The sequence below is a fragment of the Pelobates fuscus genome, chromosome 2, assembly GCF_036172605.1.
Source record: "Pelobates fuscus isolate aPelFus1 chromosome 2, aPelFus1.pri, whole genome shotgun sequence".
Taxonomy (NCBI): domain Eukaryota; kingdom Metazoa; phylum Chordata; class Amphibia; order Anura; family Pelobatidae; genus Pelobates; species Pelobates fuscus.
The window spans coordinates 314,830,831-314,842,867 of record NC_086318.1 but is presented as its reverse complement, the minus strand read 5'-3'; the positions used below and the strand labels follow the sequence as shown (position 1 = coordinate 314,842,867).

The 12,037-nt window shown below is 38.1% G+C and overlaps 1 protein-coding gene across 1 annotated transcript in view; it reads right to left on the bottom strand.

Moving 5' to 3' along the window:
* The window catches only part of METTL24 (methyltransferase like 24), a 110,971-nt gene that overhangs the window by 29,125 nt on the left and 69,809 nt on the right, over positions 1-12,037 (bottom strand). The window contains exons 2-3 of the mRNA XM_063441291.1: positions 11,731-11,829; positions 9,717-9,856 (exon numbers count right to left, since the gene is read on the bottom strand). Coding sequence (XP_063297361.1) covers positions 9,717-9,856; positions 11,731-11,829 — 239 coding nt within the window. The remainder of the gene's footprint in view (positions 1-9,716; positions 9,857-11,730; positions 11,830-12,037) is intronic.

Below are 12,037 nucleotides of genomic sequence, written 5' to 3'. Positions count from 1 at the left end.
TCAAGCTTCTGCTTCTGTCCAGTGCTGGGGCTTCCATTATGAAATTTATGCAGTGGTATAGGGCGCTAGTTCCCAAGGGGGAGTAAGAGTGAATATGTGTGTGCCACTGAGCCTGTCTGTAGTGAGCTTGTGTATGTCAGTAAGCTTGTATCTGTATGTGTGCATCAGTGAACTTGTCTGTAGTGGAGCATATGTAGTGCAAAAGGTTTCACCTAGGAGGGCAAAAATCAATTCACCAGCCCTGCATCTGCCTGCTAGTAACAATGGAAGGAGTGGAGTGGATAAGTAAGCTCTGGGGGGCACCAGTGAATTGCCCCGAGAATGCATAGAGAGAACATATCATTAGATGCATTCATGCCGAGCTCAGGGTGCTGAAACAGCACTGTATGCATAGTCCATCCTTAGTTAGCCGGCCTGCATGACTGGCAGGCAGCCTTGCAAGCATTCATTTCATGCTGACCTTCCAATTCTTCGGGTAGACCTGCACTCTTCTCCAGGCAGGTTCACCCCATTTGGTGGTGCCAGTGACATGATTCTCATTACTGGCCCACCTCATTTTACCCCGCCACCAAAGTCCTGATTCACATGACGCCAATGTTGTGGGGTATGAATTTGGTTAGGAGATGAAAGCGAGAGATTAGCATAGGGAATGTGTATTCCTATAAATGCATCTTGTTTTTCTGTCAATTAGATTCTGTAATTAGGCCCATCATAATTGTCAGCACTAGACCCAATGGGCTCTTAATCCGGCCTTGCTCCTTCCCTTGCCAGGCAACCTGAAATTTCCACCATGTATGCATAACTAGGAATCTAGTGCAATCTATAAACTTCGGAGACCGTATACTTCCCCTACCAAACATTAATAGGGTTATTGACTAAAGTGAGAATTAATAGGAATACAAAGTGCATTTAAAATTTAAGTTTAAAATAGCTAAGCTTGAAAATTTATCCAAGTCAGCTATGATTTCATTCAGTTACTTTGGCCTTAAATTTAAATTTAAATTCACTTTAAAATCCCAACAATTCTCTCAGTTGTGAATAACTCTGAAAGAGTATTATTGCAACTTTTTACCTTTTTATAGGTTCTTAACTCTTAGACATAAACTGCGCAGGGTGCATTTTCCCTTTAAGAAGAGGTGCTTGGGCAGGGATCGTTTAACCCCTTAAGGACACTGTTACATGACATGTGCGACATGTCATGATTCCCTTTTATTCCAGAAGTTTGGTCCTTAAGGGGTTAAAGGTTATTTCACTAAAGTAAGAACTGATGTGAATTTAAAATGAATTTCAAATTTTAGTTAAAAATTAGCCAAACTTAAAGAATAGCTAACTGGGAGAACTTTTCCAGTTCTGCAACTCAGAACTTAAGCTTTGCTTACACTTTGACTTCCCGACAATTCTCACTTTACTAAATAACCCAATTAGAAGGAGAAATCTTCTCTCTCTACCAAGTTTTACTTACTTCGTTAGAAGGAACCCCCACGCTAACAGATCATATGGAAACAGAACCTGGAGCATGCTGGATGAACAATGGTCAAAATGTTTATACTTGCTCTTCCGGGAACAACTGGTGGCTCCTTTCATTCTGCTATATCTGACATTGTCACTCTGGAATTACCATTTCAACCTGCAGAGACGTTACTGCATTGAACTAAGTTCCCCATCATTTTTTTCCATACTCTTCCTCCTCCGCTACGGTCTTTTCTTACGTTTTCCCCTTTTGCTCTTTCACATTCCATTCTGCGACTTCAGGTATTTGTGTGAGTTGGTTTTGTTTAATTAATTAATAGTTGTACCTTGTTTTGTGTTTTGATGAATATAGAGCTTACAATTTACATGCATGGTTTATATCTCCCTCCTTGTTACTATCTTTTATACCTGTATATTCCTAACTAGATTAAAAAAAAAAATAAAAGATTGTGAAAAAAATAAAAAACAAAATCACCTCTTAACAATATTATTTTGATCCATTAACAATACAAAACTTGTGACAATCTATAATTAATCAATACGTCTTAATCTGTTTTGACTTCAATATAACCTGAAAATAAATAGGTTAAAAGAAGACTTTTTGTAGGACATAGAATTGCAGAAAAATAAATTTGACTCTGCAATTTTTTAAACAAATGGTTTTGCCACGTCTTGTTATTGGTTGCCAAAACATAAATGTGCCAAATGTCTACATGGATAAGACACAGGCTGCTGAAAATTAAAATACAACATCATTGCCAGAAAGAAGGAACGCACAGTGTAAACATACTTTGCCTTCTCCTGCGTGCAGAGTTACATACAACAGAACATTTCTTCACAGTTCCGTTTATACATTAACACAAGGGGATATCATATCTGAACAAATTAACTCCTTCCACGTAAGACAAAGGGTAGAAGATACAATGCAAACTGACTGCAGTGCTTCCTTTTCCATCAGAAAAGATTACACTGATAGAATTTGAATGGTAATTATTACCATAAAGAGCATTTTTGTGTAATTCAAATTTTTATTTGAGATACATGTCACCTGGGTTATTTAGATAGACATCTAGACAGATAGACATCTAGACAGATAGATGCATAGCTATCTAGACAGATAGATATCTAGACAGATAGATGGATAGATATCTAGACAGATAGATGGATAGATATCTAGACAGATAGATGGATAGATATCTAGACAGATAGATGGATAGCTATCTAGACAGATAGATAGATAGCTATCTAGACAGATAGATGGATAGCTATCTAGACAGATAGATGGATAGCTATCTAGACAGATAGATGGATAGCTATCTAGACAGATAGATAGATAGACAGACAAACAGACAGACAAACAGACAGGGATGGACTGGCAGACAGATGGGAAGGCCATGAAATACTTTTTTCTTTTAATGTTTTAGATATCAACGTCATAATCTAGTTCAGTCCAGGCACAGTCAAGGCACACAATGCAAATGATAAAAACATCAACATTATATTTATGTTCACTAGCAGAAAAAGACAATATTTATCACAGTGATTGACAGGAAACCATGGTGTAGAAAGGAAAGAGTTAAATATAGCAGTGTAGATTTATACATTTGATTTTTTTTTTCTCATGTCACAAACACATTATGATGGGAAATTAAAACATATACACAATTTGAAGATTTTTTTTTTTTGCCCTTTCCTTTGGTATATCAAAGAATAATGTGTTAGTCTCTAATAAAGTAATTATCACAAGGACTGCATGAAAGGTGCTAATAAAAATGACACAAACACATTTGCTCACGTGACCCTCATAGGTTTCAGATATGTTATTTCATGACAATTAAAACGGAGCATTAAGTAATTATAGGCACATCCAACACGTTTTTACATTGACCTAATTATTGATATGATTAAGGGCTCAAAATAATGCATGAGATACAAACTAAATTAATTCTGCAGGTTGGCAGAGAACCCATATTGCTCCTAATCATGACAGATAAGGATATTGTCCAGTTCCCAAAGCCTTTCTTACACTGCTTAAAATTCAGATAACTAGGACGAGAAGTCACTAAGGATTTCCTTCAATAGTGTCAAAATAGGATCACTTAAAATGCTGCTTTTTTATTCACACACTGGAATATTTTGAAGTTATTAATAAATAATCACTAATACAAGATTAATTTTCTCTGACATATCTCAAATGGTCTCACGGTATCATATTGCTCAAGGGTTATACAATAAATTACATCTAATAAAGATTGGTGTTAAAAACATGTGTACAGTATTACTAGTAATTACTTGGACACGGGTAGCTGCAGTTGATCTGAATGGTGCCTATACTTAAAAGGCACCTGTCATGCCCCAAACAACTTACCGTATGTTCATTAGATTGAGCTCAATACATTATCTACACATTGTGCTTGCCGTTTTACATGCAAATGTATAGCTTAAGAGAAAAAAAAACTATTTAGGTCCCTCTGCTCTCCACCTATAGCAAACACCGCGCATGCCGACCTTAGCCGACCCTGCTAGCTCTGACTAGGGAGTATAGGAACGGCGTGACACTGGCACACTGGCAGTGAAGCCAGCGTGCCAACATCACTAATGAGATTTGCTCTGCTTGGGACACATTCAAAGAAGAAGAAGACTGAAGGAGCACAAGCGGAGTGAAGACCGGTTCAGAAGTGGGTATTACATGAATAGTACAGACACAAGACACAGTAAAAAAAAGCATCTAGTAGTGTGACGAAATGTTGGGGGTTTAGTGGATTATGTCCCTGGTAGGCTATTGATGGTAACATTATTACTTTTTTTTGGTACCGATTCTAGCCTCTTCACTGTGTCTTCTGTTTTGAGTTTATTTATCTTTATCCTATATTTGTGTAAAAAAATACCTAGGTTTGCACCCTGTTGTCGGGATTTAAAGTGATAGAATATAATCTCCTCTGCAAAATTGTTGTTGTAACATGTTTACACGTAGAGTAACACCCACAAACCTTGAAGATGGCAGCATTGGAATGAAGGAAAAACTACTAAATCTCCATATTTTACAGTGAATGTATCGCTGTGATATGTATATTCAATGTATATGGAAGCGATTTTAGATAAGTGAAAATTTGCATGACAGGTTCACTTTAATGAAATGTTGTTTGTAGACTCCGGAGACCACTGGGAAATTTCAATTAAAGGGACACTATAGTCACCTGAACAACTTTAGCTTAATGAAGCAGCTTTGGTGTATAGAACATGCCCCTGCAGCCTCACTGCTCAATCCTCTGCCATTTAGGAGTTAAATCCCTTTGTTTATGAACCCTAGTCACACCTCCCTGCATGTGACTTGCACAGCCTTCCATAAACACTTCCTGTAAAGAGAGCCCTATTTAGGCTTTCTTTATTGCAAGTTCTGTTTAATTAAGATTTTCTTATCCCCTGCTATGTTAATAGCTTGCTAGACCCTGCAAGAGCCTCCTGTATGTGAATAAAGTTCAATTTAGAGATTGAGATACAATTATTTAAGGTAAATTACTGTTTGAAAGTGAAACCCGTTTTTTTTTTCATGCAGGCTCTGTCAATCATAGCCAGGGGAGGTGTGGCTATGGCTGCATAAACAGAAACAAAGTGATTTAACTCCTAAATGACAGTGAATTGAGCAGTGAAATTGCAGGGGAATGATCTATACACTAAAACTGCTTTGTTTAGCTAAAGTAATTTAGGTGACTATAGTGTTCCTTTAAACCATATCCGCTTTATCCACTAAGGCTATTTCACAAAATAGTGAGGTTGTAATGAATAGTTGCAAATTGTAAACAGTATTAAATATCCAATTCAAAATAGTTGGAGATTTTGTTCCAAAATTTGTATTTGGGCCTAAAGTTCCTTAAAATTTGAAAGCTTTATTTGTTTGTTCGTTACGTATTGTATTTTATAGATCTTCCGTTCATGTAAAAGGGCACTGTCAGCAATATGACGACTGCAGTGGTTGTATTTCTTATACACCCTGGAACCATCAATCTGTTTAATTCCTTAAAGTGACTTTTTAAGGACCAAAACACATACCTCCCAAATGTCGCTATTCAGGAGGAATCCCTTTTTTGGGCTCAAATCCCTCTGTCCTTCTTTCCCATCCTAATGTCTCGTTCTTCTAGAAGCTCCATAGCAATAATACTCCCAGTAATGTAATTTAGATGACTATAGTGTTCCTTTAAGGTGTGCATGTTGCCGTATTCTGCTTGTGTTATTTATCGCTTCAGCAAATGCTTTGTATTTCCTTCAGTGAGCACTGATTCATAGCTCACACTATGCTTGTTGGGGACAGTTCCCTGATCGGTGGTCAGATCACTAAGAATAATCTACTAGTTAGATAAATCCTGTGTTGATATATATGGACAATTAAATGACTGGACTGCACTGTTTAGCACAAATTAGACAAATTCACTTTGTGTTTAAATATATGTAATACAATATTCAGATGATAGTTCCACTTTAAATAATGATTTGGCTTTTCAAGTTCATGTTTAACCTTTCTTAACATCAACAGATGTATCATGTCCAGACGAAATGACTCATCCACATTCTAATCGTAAAAGTTCAATACTCTTTGAGTCCTGTCTTTGATAAAGAAATAGTGCCTGACTGCCGAGGAGTAAGGGGCATGTGGAAGGTGCTCCTCAGATTGTTAGCATACACTTCGAGATTCATCGCTATTTTCAGCAGAAATCTACCCACCGGATGAAGCCCCTGCAGACTTTCTGATCTGAATATTTATCGGCATTGCCGAATGCTTCCAACAATCATTCAGTATTTTTATAGATACAAATTAAAACTACTAGCCCGCAGTTATGTGTGTGGAGCTGCAAGACGTTGGCAGTGAATGTTATGACTACTGCTCAAGCTCCAAAGGTGAGAATTCAAAGAGAATGTCAAATTTAGGGCCAAAGATGCCAGACTGGACTAAGAGAATTTTTACATTTTGCCTACTTTTACCTTACAGCTGAATTCCCACTCTAGTGAATAACCCGGGATAATGCCAATTACTACAGTTACTAGCAAATTTGTGCAAGGAAACATGGGACCTCCTTACGCCATTATCTTATGCAAAGAGCATGCTATGTCATATGTTTGAATAATCCTTTAAATTATTTAATCAAATGTAAATTGCAGGTACATACATTGTACACGACGGCTATGCTCACATAAAAGGTGATCAGGTTACTAAGAACAATCTAATAGTTACATTAAAAATATCTATTTCTGATCATAGAGTATTTTACACTTTTAAAGGACACCCCTGACAGTAGACTGCTATTACCAGGAAGTGACTCGCCAATTGATCTTTGAAAGGAACACTTACAACCCCTAGTATTTCAGCTTGCTGAAGTGCATTAGGGGTTAACTGTCCTTTGCTTTATTTTGTATTTCCAGATAAATCAACCCTTTTATAACCTCCCTTTAGTAACACCTCATGGCTGTCAACCAGAGGGTTCCGTTTATTCACTCAGTCAGGGTGGAATTGGGGCTTCTCAACGAGAAGTCCTGGTTTTAACACATCTCTGTGAGAGATATCTGCTGTTGCCACACATGCCTGCCTCCTAACGCTTCCCTAAGAGAAGCATAGGATTGGATGTAAAATAATTTCTAGTCCTGTAACAAAAGGACAGTTTAGGATTACAGGTGCGTAGCTGCATTATTAGGAGACATGGGGGACCATTAAATCTAAAGTAAAAAAGAACCCATCCAATGTTAAAAAATAAAGTTTTTTCTCTCTAAAGTAGTAGTGTTCCTTTAAATATCTGTAGCAGTGCTCAGCTTATCCTAAACTTCCTTGCATGGTGGTGCTTTCTGGGAGTTGTATTTCGGTTGTCTGCTTTTTTCCTGTAAACAGCTGAACTTAGAACTCACAGAACTTCCTTTGCCATGCAGCCTTATGGTATTACATATCGTTTTACTATTGGAGCAAAAAGGATACCATTACAGTTTAGGAGAGAGCTTGTCGTATGGAGCAATTGTTATTCTTAAAGGATAATAAACAATGGGATACACTAGGCCACTTTAGTATAATTTTTTCGTATCTGTCATTATTCCTTTTTACCCTAAAAAAAATTCTAGCACACTCTTATCTTTAAAGCATGTTCTTCTGGTTCTCTGAGGTAGATGACAAATAGTATAACCCTGTACCATGTGCCTTTAGATTATTATTTATTCTTATCCTTTGTCTTTTGAAATGTGTAACCTTTTAATAAAGATTATCAACAAACAACTTAAAATACATATTAAAAAGTACATAACCAACTGTAGCCTGACCTACACTTAAGATGTGCGAGTGCCTAGTGTGCCCCTTCAACTTTTCATATTCCTGGTGCATACAAAGCCTGATCAAAAAGACAATGAAAGCACCATAAAGATGCTCATCGCATAGCATAGGTTATAGCACAAGAAGTTCACTTGTTACATTCTCTGTTGTTCAGGGCTCATCTCCGAGTCCATACACAAGAATAAGTAAAGTGTGTGTATATGTGTATAGTGGATACAGAGAGTGTGTTTGTGTAAAGTGGATTCAGTATTTGTGTATAGTGGATGCAAAGTGTGTATGTGTAGTGGATGCAGAGTGTGTATGTGTGTGTGAGAGTGGTTGCTTGCGCCAGAGCCCACCCGCAGGGCTCATCTCCGAGTCCATACACAAGAATAAGTAAAGTGGATGCAGTGTGTGTATAGTGGATGCGGTGTGTGTATTCAGTGGATGCAGTGTGTGTATATGTGTATAGTGGGTACAGAGAATGGATGCATGTGTAAAGTGGATTCAGTATTTGTGTATAGTGGATGCAGTATGTGTGTGTGTGTTGAATGCAGTGTGTGTAGTGGATGCACTGTGTAATGGATAGTGTGTGTAGTGGATGCAGTGTGTGTGTAGTGAATGCAGTGTGTAGTGGATGCAGTGTGTGTGTAGTAGATACAGTGTGTGCTTGTGTTAGTTTGTGTTGTTAGATAGGGACTGCGGGGGTGGACAGTTTTTGAAATTTGTTGCATATATTGAAGAGGGGTCCGGGAGACTCCATCTTCACCCTCCAACAGCCAGGCATCAGGTCCTCTCCCACTTTTGCGACCTAGCATGTTGCATGAAGCATTAACCTGCGGCAATGGTGTGACAGCCACGGCTCACAAGAGGACACTACCAGAGGTAGAAGCTAGCAGTGGCCCGCAGGTGTATGTGTATATATATATATATATATATATATATATATACATATATATATATATATATATATATATATATATATATATATATATATATATATATATATACACACATATTGATACTCTATATACATATCCACATTGGGGTTTTGCAACCCTGTTCCCGTTTGGCTAATAGGTAATACATTCAAATAACTGTTAGAATGCAGAGTAGCAAATGAGCTATTCCTAATTGCTCAGTATATATCCCCAAATTGGGAACTGGGCAGTAATCTATGGGACATTCAATGAGCTCCTATTAAAGGACCACTCTAGGCACCCAGACCAGTTCAGCTTAATGAAGTGGTCTGGGTGCCAGGTCCAGCTAGGGTTAACCCATTTTTTTTTATAAACAAAGCAGTTTCAGAGAAACTGCTATGTTTATAAATGGGTTAATCCAGCCCTCAAAGCCTCTAGTGGCTGTCTCATTGACAGCCGCTAGAGGCGCTTGCGTGATTCTCGCTGTGAAAATCACAGTGAGAGCACGCAAGCGTCCATAGGAAAGCATTGATAATGCTTTCCTATGAGACCGGCTGAATGCGAGCGCAGCTCTCCTCCAGGAGAGGAGGAGGATCGGAGGAGAAAAGCTCCCCGCCCGGCGCTGGAGAAAGGTAAGTTTTAACCCCTTTCCTCTCCCCAGAGCCCGGCGGGAGGGGGTCCCTGACGGTGGGGGCACCCTCAGGGCACTATAGTGCCAGGAAAACGAGTATGTTTTCCTGGCACTATAGTGGTCCTTTAAGAACAGTGGGAGGACCAGGATGGGTTGAAAATGAAAAACTCTTGAACTTCGTCTTAGAAGTTGCAAATATGCTACAAATAAATGTCATTTTTTGCACCTTTCAACACATTATCGATATAATAGATTGCAAAGCAGGTCAACGTGACGTTTCCCTTTAGTGTATGCACTAAATCATACAGACACACGAAGGAGAAAAACACTCAGCCTTATTTCAAACATTTGTGAGACGAGACAGTACACAAACTTAACTGCTTTTCAAAACAATGCCAAAAACCAAACTTACCCCAATGAGTAAACGCGACATTGTTTATTTCTGATCTGGTGAGATAATTCAAATTTATCATCCAAGCAGACAGTCCAAGGCTTTAATGTGTCCTCAATCTGATTTGACAGACCATTGTTCACCATGTGAGAACAAAATATCTATGGGGAAAATAGATATTTGTTACTTGTGGAATCTAAAGCGAATTGCCAAACTAAACCTATCAGAGAGTCATTTGTATAAATTTGACAAAGTTTGAATTACCATTGAGACTGCATGAATATTGCAGGAAGCATAGTGATCTCTGATCTCAGACAGATGGATAAATGAAATCGAACCATTGGGATTTTAACCAGCCAAAGAAAAAAATCCTTACAGAATTGTTCCACTGCATCATTAATAATGTATATTTTAGATATTGCTAATATACATTTAATTATAAATATTGAGAATGTTGTTATGTTTTATTTTTTTTAATTTGTATTCCATATTAGGGATGTCTTTAGTAAGGTTCACCCATGTCACCCATGTTTGTCTCCCATCTCCAGATACTCAGGAGAAAGTGGGTACTAACTGGACCCTACAGCATTAAATCAAACCCTGAGTCCCATATTTGAAGGGGGGATTTAAATGCTAATCACATATGCACATGCTGATTGGCAGGGAAGAACATACTTAAATTTGTCTCTAAAAAGCTTTTGATCATAATTATACTTTTTGTTGTGTGAGTCCTCAATAACCCCATTTCACTTTCTTCTACGTTACTTTATTAAATTAGGGAGATTATATCTTGGAAGATTGCTGCGGACAGCCCTGTTCACAAAACAGTGCAAATGGCTCGGAAACTGCTGTCAGCTTATTGAGCAGTTCCACTCGTCCTATGTGTGAGAAAACCCCACAGGCAGAATAAGTGGCTAATCTTACAACTGTAGCAATATCCAATGCAAGTGCTGCGATTTTACTCAAAGTACTTTTTTGTTTGGTTTTGTTATTTTTGCTTCATTGGAATGTGTTACTTAAAGGAACACTATAGGGCCAAGAACACGAACATGTATTTCTGTCCCTATAGTGTTAAAACCACCATTTAGGTGGCTTGTCCCCTCTTAGAAGGGATTAAAACATACCTTATTTCCAGTGCTGAGCAAATCCGCCGGCGCTGGCCCTGCCCCTGATCTGCCTTCTTGGTGACATCGTCAGAATGTAACCATTTTTAGCCAATCCAATGAAATCAATGAGGAGGCGGGATGGGGCTGTGTCCAAACAGGAGTAGAACCAGCATAAGCCAAAACAGAGCCCTGGACAATCATCACTATCCTCATAGACATGCATTGCATCAATGCATTTCTATGAGAAAATTTCAGCATCTCCATGCAGAACGTGGAGAAGCTGAACAGCAGTGCTGCCTACTGTGCAGTACTGCCCCAGGAAGCACCTTCAGTGGCCATCTGAGGAGTGTCCACAGGGGTTATGCCTAGGGGCAATGTAAACACTGCCTTTTTCTCTGAAATGATTATACTCACCAGGACAACTACATTAAGCTGTAGTTGTTCTGGTGACTATAGTGTATCTTTAAGTGATGCATTAACAAAACACAGTCATGTTCTACATATTGTGTACCTTCAATTTTTGTAATTAATGTACATTTCTCTCTGATATCTGTTTTTATGTGTCTAATAATTATCATGCCAATGTTGATCCAATGTTTCACAGGGCATTCTGGTTACGACTACCCTTTATTAATAATATATATTCAATAATAGTATTAATAATAATTTTAAAAGTCCCTACTTTTCCGTATGCAACGATTTTGAAATTCATTAATTATAACTTAATTAGGAAATTGAGCATATTAAAAAAGAAGGGTACAAAAAATAGGGAGGGTGGGATTGGGACATGATAATATAAAAAAGTGACAGGTCAGCTACTAGAAACACTTCTAGAGCAGCAACTGATTGGCTCAGCACTGCAATTTGTCGCGCATGCACACTAGCCTTCCAATGCTTCCCAATATCTGTTACTGTATATCCTTACTTACCTGAGCTGTTGTAATGTAGCGAAGAAATCTTTTTGCCTCGTCATTTAGTGAGTGGCTAAAACTAGCCCACGGCTGTAAGTCTAAATGCCAGCGTAGAGGCTAAAAGAAAGAAAAAGATAAATGTAATGTGCAAGTTCTTATTAATCTAGTTATGCACCAGCTTTGTATTCTTATAAGGGTATTGCTGTAGGCATTTGGGCATAAACTGGTTAATTTTGGTGTAAAAACGTTAATTTCAATAAAAACTGTATTACTTTTCTACAGGTATGAAAGGTAAACCCTTTACAGCATTGTAATGAACATTATA